This window comes from Bison bison, unplaced genomic scaffold, assembly GCF_000754665.1.
Source record: "Bison bison bison isolate TAMUID 2011002044 unplaced genomic scaffold, Bison_UMD1.0 scf7180017864269, whole genome shotgun sequence".
Classification (NCBI taxonomy): domain Eukaryota; kingdom Metazoa; phylum Chordata; class Mammalia; order Artiodactyla; family Bovidae; genus Bison; species Bison bison.
Window position 1 is genome coordinate 156,815 of NW_011494841.1, and position 18,284 is coordinate 175,098.

The window sequence follows — 18,284 nt, forward strand, 5'->3', positions numbered from 1 at the left end:
AGCCGGCACAGCGAGCCCGGCCACGCCAGCCAGCGGCACAGCGAGCCTGGCCACGCCAGCCAGCGGCACAGCGAACATAAACAGCCCAGACAATCCAGCTAAAAGACAGAGACTGCAAGACTGACATGCTGCTTAAAAGAGAAATGCTCCAACTATTAAGAATAGTTTAAAAGTAAAAGAATAGAAAGAAGACATACCATAATCATACAAAACTGTCTTCTAATAACAGACACACCCTACACTACACTTCTATAGGAGGAAAGAGTTTCCAAATTTTTTAAATTTCTTAAATCCTTCTAAGGAATAAAAATACAACTGCTTTACAACAGAAACAATGCACTTCTCTTTCAATGAACTCTGGTCAACTGCTTGCTAATCAGATAAACAGACATCCCATGCATTTACCCTTAATCCTGTGCAGATGCGAGTGGCATTTTCCATTCCAGACTTTACAGAGAAGCAAATCCTGAGTCCTGAAAGCATGCACTCATTCCATCCGGCCAGTTCTCAGAACCAGCTCCAGGTGCATGGCCCCTGGAGACCACAACTCACCGCCGCCGCCCCCCAACAGAAGGGAGTAGACGCGCTGCCGCACGGGGCGGTAGACGAAGGCCTGGCTGGGCAGGGCCTGGTCCGTGGCGTCCTCCAAGCTGTTGCTGCACTCCACCTCGCCGCTGCTCATCACGCTGTACACCAGGTAGCTCTCTGCCTGGACATGCTGTGCTCTGGCGACCTGCCCAACAATTAAATGCAACTTGTTTCTCCTTGAAAACAATACCATGACCTTCAGCAGGAAATCCAAGGCCTTCTAGGGCTCAGAGGTAGAGTAAATGTCACTCAAACTCAGGACGTCAAGCTGGCCTCTGTGCTTCCAGCTCCTCCTCCAATTTCCACCCACCAACCAGACTTGGGACTTACCTCTGCCGTCACTCAACATCCTGTCCACCCGACAGGGAGAGGGGCTGCCCAGGGGTCCAGCCGCCCCTCTCCAGGCTCTCCAACCCACTCTTCACCCCAGTGACACTGTCTTCCTAGAAACAGAGGCCCAATCACTGCACTCAGGCCGACTACCAGACTCTTCAGCCTGAGTTGAAGAGGCCCTGAAGACCTCCATCTCCTCCTGTGCACCCCTTGTGGACACTCTGGAGCCCAACTTCCATGATAGAAACTGACCTCTTTCAGCCCTTCCCAAAAGCCACTTCTGTCTCTGCCCCGTGAGGTTCCCCCGAACCTCCCTAGAACCTCAGGGTTCTGTCATCTCTCCAGAACCCTGCCATCCTCTGTGAATAAGAACTCACCTCCCCGACGTGAGGGGCTCAACTCGCATTTACCGTCCACTTGTTACCTTGCCTCATCTCTCCTATTAAACCATAAATTCTTTGGGATTAGAAACTGCATCACTCTCATTCACCTGTTCAGTACTGTTTTACTGAGCAGAAACTGCCTGAGGACGTGCTTCCTTCTGCTCTGAATGCAGTGCAGTGTCACCATTGGGAAGTGATGAGATGGATGATGTAAACAGATGCCACGCTCCCACTCAATGAGGAGTTGAGATCAGATGGCCTGTAATAACCAACATACAGGTTTCATGTTTCCACAAAGAACACTCTCACCACTGCAGGATTACTCTTCACAATTTAAAGCCACCCTACCCCTGATGGCATGTAAAATGCACTGTGAAGAGTAATCCTGCAGGTTGTTACAGCGCATTTTACATGCCATCAGGGGTAGGGTGGCTTTAATGTGAAGAGTAATCCTGCAGTGGTGAGAGTGTTCTTTGTGGAAACATGAAATGGTGACTGCAGCCATGAAATTAAAAGATGCTTACTCCTTGGAAGGAAAGTTATGACCAACCTAGACAGCATATTCAAAAGCAGAGACATTACTTTGCCAACAAAGGTCCATCTAGTCAAGGCTATGGTTTTTCCTGTGGTCATGTATGGATGTGAGAGTTGGACTGTGAAGAAGGCTGAATGCCAAAGAATTGATGCTCTTGAACTGTGGTGTTGGAGAAGACTCTTGAGAGTCCCTTGGACTGCAAGGAGATCCAACCAGTCCATTCTGAAGGAGATCAGCCCTGGGATTTCTTTGGAAGGAATGATGCTAAAGCTGAAACTCCAGTACTTTGGCCACCTCATGCAAAGAGTTGACTCACTGGAAAAGACTCTGATGCTGGGAGGAACTGGGGGCAGGAGGAGAAGGGGACGACAGAGGATGAGATGGCTGGATGGCATCACTGACTCAATGGACGTGAGTCTGGGTGAACCCCGGGAGATGGTGATGGACAGGGAGGCCTGACTCAACTGAACTGAACTGACCCCCGATGGCATGTAAAATGCACTCTGACTACAGCCTGGAGCATCAGAACCTCTGTGCATCAGTGTCCTGCTACTGACGCATGTGACGTGCTCGCTCAGGCCCATTCACTCCAGTGACTTGAGTCTTAATACCTTCAGTGCCTGCTTCCTTCACATGTAGAATAGGTTTAACAAAGGTGCTGTCCTCAGAGAACTATCCATGAGGATTAAATGAGCTAATACAGAGGCTGGCAAATAGTGCATGGCCAACAGGCGGCCACGACTGCTCTCTGGCTAGACATACTCCAGGGTCTATTTCATGGCTAAATGCTTCTTTAAATCAGGATGGCAGACAAGCTAGCAGCTTTAAAGTCAGCAAGGATCCCAAAAGAATTATTACTTGATGCTCTAACCAATGAAAGATCATTAGAAGTAACATATTTCTCTATAATGCCCCTTTTGATACAGAATCTATCAGAAACAATATGGTTAGATATTTTATGATTCTTTTAAGGTACAATACACTCATTGGAAAAGACTCTGATGCTGGGAAGGATTGGGGACAGAAGGAGAAGGGGACAACAGAGGATGAGATGGCTGGATGGCATCACTGACTCAATGGACATGAGTCTGAGTGAACTCCGGGAGTTGGTGATGGACAGGGAGGCCTGTAATTCATGGGGTCGCAAAGAGTCAGACACAACTGAGCAACTGAACTGAACTGAACTGAACCCTCTAATGTATTTTCCTATACCTTCTTACGTTTCTTCCTCTTTTTTTATTTCAAGAGTTAGAATTTTGACAAATTTATCTATAAAGTTATAACAAATTATATATTCATTCTATCAGAAAACCTCCAATTTTGGCAACTGTACAGAGTTGAGATGTAACATTCTTTTCTGGGTGTACACAGGGTTTTCAGAGAAGTTTTCTACAATTATAATATTAATTCATTAACTAGCTCACCACCTCAGCATCTTTTATCTCTGCCCTTACTGCAGATATAGTATTCCACACTTGGAAAAACTTTAACATATTCACCTAATCTGAAAATTCTAAAGCAAGAATTCAGTTTATCCAATTGCTGGAGGAAACAGCAATGGTTGTGTGCATGCACCCAGGCAATTGCTACATTCAGCTACTTGGCACCAAAGGACTTCTAGGGTGACTACATGTCACCAAAATGCACGTTTGAATTCTGGTTATCTATTGTCAGTGATGGAAGATGATACTGAAAAATATTTTTTAAGGGGAATTTAAGAAACTTCCAAATGATTTTCAAAGCGGCCTCTAAGCTCAAGAAGTCCAAGTGCCACTGACTCAGGACATACTCTGTCCTCCCCCCACCCCCACCGCCCCACAGGCCCAGGAGACTCTGCTGGGCTCCTTCTACCAGACTTCCACAAAAAGCAACCCCATCCCCAGCTTCTGCCTTTTTTGCTTCCAAACTGCCACCAAATTTCTGTCATCTGACCCCCACCAAGCCCATGGGTGACCACAGCTCTGTAGGCCCCCCGATCCTCCCACATGCCAATCCTGACAACCTCCGAGCCCCATCCATGGCCGCTGCGGCATCGGGCAGACCCGCCTTCCTTCTTACCCTTGAACCTGCCTCCCGGGCCCTTGTCAGCTTACTCTTACCTCCCCCTCCTCCCCCTCGGATGCCCTTCACCCCTCAGGGCATCACTGCTTCTACCTCGAGGGTCTCCACTACATGTAGAACACACATTTTAAGCATCAGATGGTCCCCGTGAAGCCTACCTTCTGTTTGGCTCAGGCCAACCCCATCCCACCAGCCTGAGCACAGGAGCTTCACCTGCACAGCAGGATTCTCTTCTGAAACATTGCCTGAGTTGCTTCTTGTACTCAAGTTCCATTTCCCTAATTCCAGCTCATAGACACACCGGTCCATTCCCTGCTGTGTTTCAGAAAACAAGTATCTGATCTCACCACACCCCCGCTTGCTATCCCATGCCTCCTAAAAGAGGCTAAGAACTAAGTCCTTAACTCTCTCAGCACACACATGCTTGCCCTCTGTGGCTGGACCTAACTTTCCTGGACTCCCCTTGGAATAAACGGGGTGAGATGCCAGGCCACCACACCCAGTGGGTATGGGTCAGGCACAGCAAACACAGCCAGGGTGCATGAGGAGGAGCCCAGACTGACAGGTGCGAGGCACACAGACGGAAGTGAGAGCTGGGGACCAGAAGGAACCAGAGCGAAACAGAAGCAAGCAGAGAGGGCCTGGAATGGTGCTGGAGGTGTGGCAGGGGACTTCTCTGAGTCCTGGGCTGGACAAAACGCAGATACCGCCCAACTCTCTAATGAGACTCCGAGCAGGGCGGCTCCCTTTCAGACTCTTCTGTTCCCCCGCTTCCCGACTTCTGACCACAGCGCGTCCCTCTCCCAGTGCCAATGGACTTTCAGACTTCCCCCACCCAGGGAAGGTGGGTGCGATCTTGTGAAGCATGGAAGGCTTGGGCTCAAACTCGGGGTCTACAAGAACTAGCTGTGTGACCACTGCAGACATGTCCTTTAGCCTTTGCACACCCACGGCCTCATGTGAGCGGGAGACCAGGGCGGCCAGCAAGAGCTGTTAGTGGAGACAGTGAGGAACGGCCGAGAACCAGGAACAACTACGCAGAGGCGTGTCACTGAAGAGCCAGCGACGCAACCACACTGAGCATGGAAGCCAAGCGCAGACTGGGCTCCCTGTCCTGCCTCTGCTCACCTTTCTCCTCGGGCTGCGCTGAGGCCCGCCTGTCTCCAAGCTGACACGTTCCACCCACCTCCCACTGCTCGTCGGGACCTCCACGTGCAGGTCCGCCTCCAACCCTCCTCCAATGTCCACTCACATTCTTTTCCCTCTAAAAAGCAGTTAAGAATGTTTCCAGGTAGAATAAATTTCTTAATACTTTTTCACCTATAACTCTCTTGAAACATGTACCATATTCTACCTCTCACTATAATTTCCTACAATAAGAAGCTACCCCCTCTGCTACAAGGCATGTGACAGAGAGAGGGAAGACTCCTTGCAGCTGTGCAGGACGGAGGGGAGAAGTCACTGACAGAGAGCGTAGAGACAGAAGAGGTAGAGGACACTCCCTGAGACCGCGGCAGGGCAGGACAAGAACCAACACGGCCAGGCCCTCACAGGATCACCTGGTCTGGAAGGAAAGACTGAACCAGAGAGGACATTCCGGAGGCACCTGCGGCAAACATCGGTCTCTCCCACAGGGTGGGCGGCCTCTCTGGGTGTGATGGGGAACCCCAGCAGGCACCGACCAGCGGAGGGGCCGGAGGGCCATCCGGGAGAGGGGCAGGCAGGAGGGGCAGGTACGGCTGGAGCAGCAGGCAGCAGCCGGGACAGCGGCCCTCTCTGTGCAGGTCACCGCTTCCCTCCGAAGAGCTAGCAAATGCAAATCAGGGCTTTATTTCTGCGTGCAGCATGACAAAGGGGCTGCAAGGGGCCAAAGTCTGTTTAGGAAGAGTTCTCAGACGTCTACAGTCATCCACACAGGGTGGTGAGAGCCCAGGGTGGTAAGAGCCACTGAACAGATCAAAGTAACAAGACTTAAGAGAGACTGTTGATGAAATATGGGAGAGACGTTCCCAGGTTTTTAACTTGGAAAGATGGTGACTCAATGCAAGAACAATGAAAAGCTGTGAGTAAAGTCCTAATTAGCTCTGTGCTTGCTGAGATGCCTCAGGGCATTAGTGTCCACACGCAACTCCTCTGTAACCCAAGGATAACGAGAGGTTTCAATGAGATAATAGCTACACTGCAACTAACCTACACGGAGCAGGCAGTTCATGAACAGTGGCCCTCCTTCAAAACTATCAAGGCTCTGTATCATTTTACGGACTACATTCAAATCCCTAGGGTGGCATGCAGGAATATCCACCATCTGGCTGCGTCTGTCCTTCCCAATTATCTTCTCCTTACTTAGCCCTTCACACCCCAGGCCTCAGCTACTTGTCCCAGGGCTCTGCTGAGAGCACAGGTCCCATCTTTGCCTGTTCACAGCAACCTCGGGCCCAGGAAGGCCTGGCTCCAGTTGTAACTACTCCTCTGGGGACTTCTCTCTGTCCTTAACCCACAGTGATGACTCTCTTTCAAATCCCTAGCACTCTGTAACAGCCATGGAACAACATGAGACAGAGCTCACAACGCAGGTTTTCACATGTATTGTGAAGCTCCTAGCTAAACTCAAGGGTTCGGCTCTGTGGCCCCCACTGTGTCTTAACCACTGCAGGCAGTCAATAGATATTCACTGGGTACATTTTCAATCATGACATATTACATTCGGGTGGGCATGTCCACCTACCTTTAAGATTTCAGGATCCAAAACCACAGTTACTTGATGCTTGGCTTCAGGCCCCACATTTACAGGGTCTTCTTGTTTAACTTCAGTGTTTGTACACATGGGTGCTTCTAGGTTAAATTCAGGGTCTGTACCCACAGATAATTTCTGCTTGGATTCAGAGTCCATACACATGGGAAACTCTTGCTTAGATTCAGGATCTGAACTCATGGATAGTACCTGCTTGTCCAAAGTTACTACATCTTCAGGTTTTTGGATAAACCATGGAGATTTCTGTCCTGGCAAAAGATACGACGCTACTCCTTTATAAAAAAGAGCTTTGTTTGGTCCCAAAGGTAGCATCTCTTCCAGCTTTTTCTCACCTTGATGCAACCGAAGAACTTTAGATATGTGGTCTGCTACAGCTAAGATAACGTTACCTTTTCTGTCACAGCTCTCTCTCACAGAGGCATAGGAAGTCAAGCATTTGTACCGAAAGCTCTCGAACATGCCTTCTGGGATGACGTCATTGCCAAGCAGGCAGGCCAGCAGAGGCAGGTCGGCCAGGCGGAGCCCGAGGCTCTGACAGAGCTTCTCCCGGCAGAGCATGACGGTGTCCAGACTGTCCAGGGAGAGCTCGCTGATGGAAAAATAGGGACAGGTGTCATAGATTAAGTAGTCAGTGTCTTCTCCAAGAATCCCAAGACAGTTGTTCTGGAAGCCATAGGAGGCCACCTCATAGTCGGCCTCCTGTAACGAGCACAGAGTTTCCTGACCCAGGGCCTTCAAAGCAAACCGAGTAAATAGGGCCAGCCCCGAGGGGATGAAGAACATGTTTCTGCCCGGCTGCTCCCTGCGGGACTTGATGTAGTGGAAGATCTTGGCTATCTCCCTGTTATTCTTGAGTCTGCGTTTCACCCACTCGTCTCTCTTGGACTGCTCCACCATGCCATCGAAGAAGAAGATCAGCTTGATGCCAACAGCGGTAAAAGTTCTCACGAATTCTCGCAAAGAAGAATAGTATTCCCGCCACTGTCCGCCGCAGACCCAGGACTCCGGTGTGTACCAGTACCTGAGGCAGCACATGGCGTCGACCACAATGGTGGGCGTCCCTCCGGGGTGCTGGCTCCGGTGGCGCTCTGCCAGCTCCTTGAAGTTTACTACCGTACATACATGTGGGCAGCTACTTGCCACAAACCCATGCAAACCTCTCACACCCATAATGGAACTCCTGGGAAGGATCTAAAAAGGAAAAGAAATGAGTAAATATGGTGTCACCATCAGACACATGGCGCCTCTCCAAGCAAACAGTCCAAGTTTCACATTCCCTCTGTCCCCATCATAACAAAGGGCATGCCATGCCCTCAGGAGCCCGAGTGCCCTTCTCGCACACACCCACGGGGCTGGGCCCGAGTGAGGTGCTGAGTCGGGCTTTGACCAGGACAGTGCAGGGCAGGGCTCTCTCAAGATTTTCACTATGACTGTTATTCAAGAGATCTCTCAACAAAGTTTGACAACAGGTTAATAGTTTCAAAGAAGTAATGCTTCCCATCTAGGAGTGCAAATAGAAGTTAATTTTGAAAACTTAAAATGTAAAACTGATACATGCAACACTGATGTTTCTCAAAATAATTTTGCTGAGTGAAAGAAGCTGGACCAAGGCATGCACGCCGCTGTCAACGCCTAGCCGCCTGAGCTGCTGCAGGGCCCAGAGCCCTGGGGTCGTCTGTGGTGGGGCAGGAGGGGGTGCTGACGCTGCAGAGGCAAAGTGACAGACACGTTCACTACCTTGGCTGTGGGGCAATTTCACAGGTGAACACAGGCTCGAAGATTCCCGCACATCAATATATCTCAATAAAGGTGTTAAAAAGACTATGTGAAAATTCTCTAGGCCAAGTATCCTCAACATTTGAGATGATCACTGATTGACTTTAGATGAAAAACCATCTGTTCTAAAACGTAAAAATACACAAAATAGTTCGAAGAGTTAGAATTCACAATCTGGAAAAAAAAATATTTAAGCACAGTCCTTTATATGAGTATGATGTCCCTGCACATCGTAAAAGACACCCATCTGTGGTCAGACATCTTTTATCTCAACAGCCTATTCTTCTCATCAAGGCTTCATGTCCTCTGATAAAACAAAACAAAAGAATCCTTATCATGCAAACAACAGCAGAGAGGAAATGGCCCTCTCTCAGGCCAGGGGCTGAGGGCAGCCACCCCAGCTGCCCCCACAGAGCAGAACCAGCTCCTGCCCACCGCCTGCCAGACAGCACTGGGCACTCAAAACACACGTCTCCACTCTTCAAAACCACCCTGGTAGATAAAAATTATAAGCCCTATTTCACAAATGAAGGAATGATAAGCAAATTACTAGGCTGGGAAAAGGCCCCCTTGTGGATTCCCTTCTAAGAATGTACACCTGTTAACGGACAGTGGCCTCTAACAGAATTTAAAACTATCTACTTAATTGCTACTGATAATAAACATAGGGCTTCCCTGGTGCCTCAGACAGTAGAGAAGCCACCTGCAATATAGAAGACATGGGTTCAAGCCTCGGGTTGGGAAGATCCCCTGGAGAGGGGAATGGTAACCGCTCCAGTATTCTTGCCTTGCCTGGAGAAATCCATGGACAGAGCAGCATGGTGGGCTACAGTCCACAGCGTCGCAGAGAGTCGGCCATGACTGAACTTTTCACTGGTGGCTCAGCAGTAAAGAATCTGCCTGCCAATGCAGGAGACATGGGTTCGATCCCTGGGTCAGGAAGACACCCTAGAGATGGAAATGGCAACCCACTCCAGTATTCTTGTCTGGAGAATACCATGGACAGAGGAGACTGGCGGACTATAGTCCACGGGGTCACAAAGAGTCGGACACGACTTAGTGACTACACAACCATAATAAAGAATACCTAAAAGCCGAGTGGACACAAACAGCACACTGGAGCTGAGACTGAGTGAGGCCGTCCCAGAAGCTCAGACATGATGGGCCCACACGCCCAAGCACTGCAGCCTCCTGGGGCACTGGACTGGCCTGGGCAGCTATGCATGTTTCTGATGCAGAAGACGGACTTCACAGAGCAACCCCCTCAACCACAAGGTCACTCCCAGGCAGGCCGCTGGGCCTGGCGGGAAGGCGGTATGTTTCAGAACACAAAGAAGGGCTGTCAGACTGGACAAAACCAAAATGGAATTTTTTTTTAAAAAAAGGAAAGGTTTGTAGATGATGAGAGGACCCAAGGCAGAGCTCACCCAGCGGGAGTCTGACTCTTTCTCTGCTGTGAAAGGAGACCGGCTTCTTCCTCGGCCATGTGGGGCCTGAGGACCCGGCCGCCAAGCCCGCAAGGAGGCGCGCAGGTGGGCAGGCTCCAGGCGGCCGCCTCTCCCACCCACAGACTCGGCCATTTGTCCGGCAGCCCTGCCTCGTTGGCCTTGGCTGCTTTCCCTCACTAGTAAAAAGACATTTTTGTTTCAAGCATTTTTCTACTAAAACTGCAAGTGACAACACGGAGTTTCTTGAAACACTCTCCTCTTTATTTTGCAAGAAGTTGGGTTCTGCCTCTGCTTGGATTTCATTCAAATGATTTTCTTCCTTGCTTACTTCAGTAGTAAAAAGCTCACTATTTTTTTAAACAGGTACTGGTTTTTCCTGTATTTTACACTGCCAATTTCTCACAGTTTGAATCACAAATTACCTCAGGAATTTACAAAGAATGGTAAATTTACAAAGAAATTTACATGGTATTTACAAAGAAAATTTTGGATAGGTAAAGATTTGGGAACTTGGGACATTAGAGGATGCCTTCTGGCATTTCAGGTCCCCAAAGCATGAATGCAGGGTTACCCTGCCATCAATGCAGTGTGTGGTGTGAAAAGAAATGCTTAAAAAGAGAATATGTCAATGTTACCTGTTCAATAACTTTCTTCTGTTCTTCTTTTTTTATTTCTAAAAGCATATACTAAGGATTTACATTCTTTAAAGGTGACTGCAAATATATACAAATATATAAAACACACATTGTAGAATTACATATATACACACACATGCACATATATAAAGTTTTACTTATTCTACCTGCAAATTATACAGGAAACTGCCATTACCTAGATAAGTACTGTTTGGAAATAAAACAAAAGTTATTCTCATCAGGGAGGAGTCTTACTTCCCAAAGGAGAATCTGGGGATCCCGCCCATCACTGTGGGCCTCGGGGCAGGTGTCACCCCATCAGATCCCTAACACCCAGCAGAGTCAGGTACGTGAGGCCTGGCAAGCATCTGTGAGGGAGTAGACAGATGAAGGCATCACAGGGCAGGGATATAAAGAGAAACCAGGAACCAACAAGTTTACAGACTCAGCTGTGGGCAAAGCAAGACTACAAGCCGGAGTCTGACTTGGAGAGAAGGCGTCAGGGCAGGAGAGTTTAGGAAGGAGCCTCACAGGTGCACAGGCGGGGCGGGGCAGGGGCTGCAAAGGCGGACCACGGGGAAGCCTCCTCGGTCACATCCAGCTCAGTCCCGAAGTCTGGGGTGACGAGTAACTGAGGCCTGGAGAGAAGATGCGAGAAACCCAGAAACTCCTTTATTTACCATCTTTCTACTGACAACACAGAGAAATGGAGAGGCAGGCCTCAGCAAAACACACACACACCCCTACCTGCCACTGAGCGATCAAAAGTGATGCACGGAGGTCACTCAGAACACAGGACAGTCGCCCCATGACAGCCCTGGCACACTTCCCACGGACCCATGACAGCTCTGGGCACATACCCAAGGACCACATACAGCCCCAGGCACACCTCCATGGACCCACGACAGCCCCGGCACACTCCTCATGGACCCATGACAGCCCCGGGCACACACCCATGGACCATGGACAGCCCCGGGCACACCCCCATGGAGCACTGACAGCCCACAGCACACCCCCCACAGACCCACGACAGCCCAGGGCAAACACCCCACAGAACAGTGTTTGCAGGACAACCAGTACCAGTAGTTGTGGCTGCGTGAGGTACACCCAGAGGTTCAAGGCATAACAGTCAAAGGTGAAGAGACAACACCTGTGCAAAGGCCAATCGGTGAGGGAGACTGTAAGACAGGAAGCTGGTCACGAACATATCTGAAGAGCCGGCTGGCTAAGTTGAGCTTTTTAAAGCTGGAGACAGATTAGATTAATATTCTACAGATATAAAACCATAACCTCTCAATGGGATTCAAACCCAAGGGATTGGAATAGATATACCAAACAATTACAAAGCTAAGGAGCATTAAGTAGAGTTCCCTGTGCTATACAGTAGGTTCTCATTAGTTGCCTATTTTATGTATAGTAGTGTTTTCATTGTCACACGTCCCTTAAAAATAGAATATAACTGGATTTTGTTTTCTCCTCTACATACATATTTCTATATTTTATGTCAGTTTTTACATTAAAATTTATTTTGACCACCAAAAAATAAATAAAATAAAACCATAACCTCTTGATAGATCTGTATCAGACAAAAATAGTGTCTCTACAAGACAAAAATCTACAAATTAACATGTATCATCATATTTGGGCTGCATCAAGAGTAAACAGCAAATTAAAAGAGAGATGGACATTCTCTTAGAAAACTGAATTATCTAAGATGTAACTCTTGGAAATGGCCTAGGATTCGGGGAAGAATGCACCGTCCTCCTTTGCCCTAGCTTCATGTCTGAGTCTTGGGTAACTGCTCTCAGCGGGAGCCTGCCGCCTGAGCCCGCGCCCCCTCATGAGGCCCCCAGAGCTTGAAGTGGTCTGAGGTCCACTCTCTCCTCTTCTCCCCGAGAGCCCCAGCTAAAAAGAGGAACTTACAGGGACCCTTACTACACAGCAGGGTTTAAGAAAAAGGACTGAAATTTCAGAGATGAAAATGTGTCCCAGGCCAGACAAGACACGGCAGCTGCTCAGGGTTCACCAGAATTCACGAGCGCAGCCTCAGGGCAGCCCTGGGCAGCCCAGGGCAGCCCGCGGGTCTCCGCGGCAGAGGCCCCACACAGGACGCAGAACCATGGGCCAAGCCAGCACCCTTATCGCCACTCCAGCAGACGTGAGCCAACCAAGACAGACAGGGCCCTGCCTTCGGCAGCTTACACGCTGGCAGGAAAAGCCCCAGCAAGCGGTCGTCACGGGGCATCACTTCCAGACAGACAAAAGCAGACAGCGTGAGATGCTCAGCAGGAAGACACAACCCATCCTGGGATCCGCAAGGGCCACCTGAGGAAGGGATGCACCTGGGGAAGGGATGCACCTGGGGAAGGGGATACACCTGAGGAACAGGATGCCACCTGAGGAAAGGGATGCCACTAAGGAAGGGGATGCACCTGAGGAAAGGGGATGCACCTGAGGAAGGGCGTCCACCTGACGAAGGGCGTGCCAAGGGTCCTGACAGAGGCAGACGGGGCGGGCGGCACAGCCAGAGGGAGCGTGAGGGCAGGCGGGCGGGAGGCACGAGGCAGGAGTGACAGGGATGCCTTTATTTAGATCCTAGGGTGTCTTTTTATATTAAATCCATGTTTCTAAGGTGCTTAAAATATCTGTTCTATTACGTACTTTAATCTGCAACTTTACGTAGCATATTATAAATGTATTCTTCAACACAGAAAATGGGGGACAAAAAAAACCCAAACCCCTGGGCCTGGCAGAGCCTCTGCTGGAGGGAAGAGTATGGACAGATGTGGTAGGAGGCTGCTGTGACAGCGGCTTCCACACCCACACACGCATGCACACTGGGTTCTGAGGGGAAGCAGGTGTCGTGTAAAGCTCTTCAGCAAGTGTATTTTGGAAGCACTGCCTTGCCTGTGCTGTGGAAGAGGGATGGAGGCAGGCGAGACATCCAAAGCCCTCTCTTGCCGGGAAGAACTCCAGCTCTGGAGGGATGCAAAGCCCTGTGTCGTATTGCAAGACAAAGAGGCTAAAGAGAGCCTCTGTAGCCCCTTCCCCCCAGTACACCGAAGGCATGAGGTCCCGCAGCTGCGGACACAGCAACGAACAAGACAGACTTGTAAGACGTGCACCTTGAAAGGAGCAAAGGCTCAGGGTCTGTCAGGAAAGAAGCAGACCTGGGTGTGTACAGACATGTCCGAACGCACCAGGCCGTACACTGAACCGGTGCCCACAGTGGACGCCCCCTCCAGCCCCACTGGTGCACTGTGTGGTTTTGTTCAGGCTCCACAGCGAGGCCTGCATGCCAGCAAAGAAGGCAGGAAGAGCTGGCGGCCGGGGGCAGTCAGCAGTGTGCACTGAGTAACCTGCTGAGGTCACAGACAGTAACAGCACAGCCAGCTCCTCTCACGAGGGGCTGCCCACCCCGAACAGCACACTTCAGAGATCTGGTGGCGGCTGGGCCCGCAGGGAAGACCACCACTGGCAGAGCCAGCCCTGGGGTGCGCATAGCTACAGCGCTCCTTTCTGGAGGTGCTCCCAGCCCCAGGGGGCCTAACGGACCAGTGGGACTGTAGGGACACCAAGAGGCTACCTGACTGCAGCTTTACAAAGCGCCTTACAGGTCAATAAACGCAGAAAAGGGAAATGCCTGCCACCTATAAAAACTTATGCCTCATTGATCCAGAATTCAGAATAAGACTCCAATGTAAGTTTCAAAATTCATAAGTAAAACTGAAGTAATTTATTCATAAGAGACTTCTCGGGCTCTGAATTATCATCTGTGAATCACTCTTCTGCATAATTCTAACAATTAGCTCAAAGTCCACAGTAATGGAAAGGGCACAAGACAGGCGTGCCCATGCTGACAAGGGTCAGAACCTCTGACAGTGGACCCAGGAAACCCAGGGGACAGAAAAACGCCACATACACAGCAGGGAAAACCGGCGCATGCGCCTTAACAAGCCCTAAGACTATTCTCATCATTAACACGGTGTGTTTACAATGTTTACTTGAGGTCATATCACAGGGATTAGGGAAAATTCCTATCACAGTTAGCACCTTCTATTAAGAAAGCAGGGAATGATGGCTCAGTGGTGAAGACTGCAATTCCAATGCAGGGGACCCAGGTTCAGTCACTGTTTCGGGAACTAAAATCTCATAAGCTACATCAGATCAGATCAGATCAGTCGCTCAGTCGTGTCCGACTCTTTGCGACTCCATGAATCGCAGCACGCCAGGCCTCCCTGTCCATCACCAACTCCCGGAGTTCACTCAGACTCACGTCCAATGAGTCAATGATGCCATCCAGCCATCTCATCCTCTGTCATCCCCTTCTCCTCCTGCCCCCAATCCCTCCCAGCATCAGAGTCTTTTCCAGTGAGTCAACTCTTCACATGAGGTGGCCAAAGTACTGGAGTTTCAGCTTTAGCATCATTCCTTCCAAAGAAATCCCAGGACTGATCTCCTTCAGAACATAGTGTGGCAAAAAAAAATTTTTTTAAGAAAGCAGACAAATCCTTTATTTTAGACAGACTTCCATTCTAAATGTGAGATTTTTCTCCTTAATGAGAAAAAATCCAAAATTAAATTATCCAGAAAACTCTGCTGTTCAAGCTAGTATCCCCTTGTCCTGATGGCCAACCACTTTACCACTCATGACTTAAAGTAACTTACATGAATCTGTACTGGGCTAATTATCCGAGCTAAAGTACTGACATGGAGAGCATCCATCACTGCTGTGTACCTTCCAGAGCCCAGCGTGCACATGGGCGTGCAGCTGGGCAGGTGTGTGTTTAAGAGCAGGTGTTCCACAATAAGAGCTGACATCAACGGACTCCTTGGCTAAAACTTGTTTATAAGGAAAAGGGTGTGGAGGACTGGGCTTTTCAGCTAGTAATGGCCCTGACTTACTGGCTGACTGAAAAGAAATCACTGACTCTTTGTACACCACTGACTTCATTTGCTCAAGTAAGACGACGGTTTACCTCTCAGTTTGGCGGATTTTAAACTAGTACTATAAAATCCTTTAGTAGATGGTGACTGCAGCCATGAAATTAAAAGACGCTTACTCCTTGGGAGGAAAGTTATGACCAACCTAGATAGCACATTCAAAAGCAGAGACATCACTTTGCCAACAAAGGTTCATCTAGTCAAGGTTATGGTTTTTCCTGTGGTCATGTATGGATGTGAGAGTTGGACTGTGAAGAAGGCTGAGCGCCGAAGAATTGATGCTTTTGAACTGTGGTGCTGGAGGAGACTCTTGAGAGTCCCTTGGACTGCAAGGAGATCAGCCCTGGGATTTCTTTGGAAGGAATGATGCTAAAGCTGAAGCTCCAGTACTTTGGCCACCTCATGCGAAGAGTTGACTCATTGGAAAAGACTCTGATGCTGGGAGGGATTGGGGGCAGGAGGAGAAGGGGACGACAGAGGATGAGATGGCTGGATGGCATCACCGACTCGATGGACATGAGTCTGAGTGAACTCCAGGAGTTGGTGATGGACAGGGAGGCCTGGCGTGCTGTGATTCATGGGGTCTCAAAGAGTTGGACACGACTAACTGATCTGATCTGATCTGATCCACATAATTTAAACCTTAAGTAACATGTTTTAATTCTCTGAAAACTTTTCCAACAGAACACCTTACAAAGAAATAGAAATTTACTTATAAAAGCAAATAAAAATGTAAAAGTTATTCCCACTTGTTCCTCTATAAAAGTAACTGATAGTATAAGGATGCCTCACTTTCAAACTAATTAAGATGAAATTAATTTCTCTGAGTGAATTCCCAGTGTGTGATCTTAATTTCAGTGGAGGTAAGAGCTCCTTTTATGATCTTCATTAAGTGGACTTCACTGCAGATGGTGACTGCAGCCATGAAATTAAAAGAGGCTTACTCCTTGGAAGGAAAGTTATGACCAACCTAGATAGCATATTCAAAAGCAGAGACATTACTTTGCCAACAAAGGTCCATCTAGTCAAGGCTATGGTTTTTCCTGTGGTCATGTACGGATGTGAGAGTTGGACTGTAAAGAAAGCTGAGCGCCGAAGAATTGATGCTTTTGAACTATGGTGTTGGAGAAGACTCTTGAGAGTCCCTTGGACTGCAAGGAGATCCAGCCAGTCCATTCTAAAGGAGATCAGCCCTGGATGTTATTTGGAAGGAATGATGCTAAAGCTGAAACTCCAGTACTTTGGCCACCTCATGCGAAGAGTTAACTCATTGGAAAAGACTCTGATGCTTGGAGAGATTGGGGGCAGGAGGAGAAGGGGACGACAGAGGATGAGATGGCTGGATGGCATCACCGACTCATTGGACGTGAGTCTGGGTGAACTCCGGGAGTTGGTGATGGACAGGGAGGCCTGGCGTGCTGTGACTCATGGGGTCGCAGAGTTGGACATGACTGAGCGACTGAACTGAACTGAATTGAAGTGGACTTCCCTTACTTTCAACCTTTTCTTGAAGGAGGTGGCAAGGCAGCAGCAATGAAGCAAATCAAATACACATATTGTTGCAAATGTTCTGCCTCCTGAGCTCAGCTGTCAATCTCTGACCTCGGTTCTTCGTCAGTTCAGTTCAGTTCAGTTGCTCAGTCGTGTCCGACTCTTCACAACCCCATGTATCGCAGCACGCCAGGCCTCCCTGTCCATCACCAACTCCCGGAGTTCACCCAGAGTCACGTCCATCGAGTCGGTGATGCCATCCAGCCATCTCATCCTCTGTCGTCCCCTTCTCCTCCTGCCCCCAATCCCCCCCAGCATCAGAGTCTTTTCCAATGAGTCAACTCTTCGCATGAGGTGGCCAAAGTATTGGAGTTTCAGCTTTAGCATCATTCCTTCCAAAGAAATCCTAGGAACCTGATCTCCTTCAGAATGGACTGGCTGGATCACCCTGCAGTCCAAGGGACTCTCAAGAGTCTTCTCCAACACCACAGTTCAAAAGCATCAATTCTACGGTGCTCAGCCTTCTTCACTGTTCAACTCTCACATCCATACATGACCACAGGAAAAAACCACAGCCTTGACTAGATGGACCTTTGTTGGCAAAGTAATGTCTCTGCTTTTGAATATGCTATCTAGGTTGGTCATAACTTTCCTTCCAAGGAGCAAGAGTCTTTTAATTTCATGGCTGCAGTCACCATCTGCAGTGATTTCGGAGCCCCAAAAAATAAAGTCTGACACTGTTTCCCCATCTATTTCCCGTGAAGCGATCGGACCAGATGCCATGATCTTCGTCTTCTGAATGTTGAGCTTTAAGCCAACTTTTCCACTCTCCACTTTCACTTTCATCCAGAGGCTTTTTAGTTCCTCTTCACTTTCTGCCATATGGGTGGTGTCATCTGCATATCTGAGGTTATTGATATTTCTCCTGGCAATCTTGATTCCAGCTTGTGTTTCTTCCAGTCCAGCGTTTCTCATGATGTACTCTTCATATAAGTTAAATAAGCAGGGTGATAATATACAGCCTTGGCGTACTCCTTTTCCTATTTGGAACCAGTCTGTTGTTCCATGTCCAGTTCTAACTGTTGCTTCCTGACCTGCATACACATTTCTCAAGAGGCAGGTCAGGTGGTCTGGTATTCCCATCTCTTTCAGAATTTTCCACAGTTTATTGTGATCCACACAGTCAAAGGCTTTGGCATATTCAATAAAGCAGAAATAGATGTTTTTCTGGAACTCTCTTGCTTTTTCCATGATCCAGCGGATGTTGGCAGTTTGATCTCTGGTTCCTCTGCCTTTTCTAAAACCAGCTTGAACATCAGGAAGTTCACAGTTCATGTA

At 48.8% G+C, this 18,284-nt stretch overlaps 1 protein-coding gene across 2 annotated transcripts in view; it reads right to left on the reverse strand.

Moving 5' to 3' along the window:
- Positions 1–18,284, reverse strand: part of FAM120B (family with sequence similarity 120B) — a 68,187-nt gene that overhangs the window by 44,800 nt on the left and 5,103 nt on the right. For both annotated transcript variants that reach the window (XM_010848515.1, XM_010848514.1), the window contains exons 2-3: positions 6,626–7,843; positions 553–733 (exon numbers count right to left, since the gene is read on the reverse strand). In XM_010848515.1, coding sequence (XP_010846817.1) covers positions 553–733; positions 6,626–7,822 — 1,378 coding nt within the window. In that variant the 5' untranslated portion in view covers positions 7,823–7,843. The remainder of the gene's footprint in view (positions 1–552; positions 734–6,625; positions 7,844–18,284) is intronic.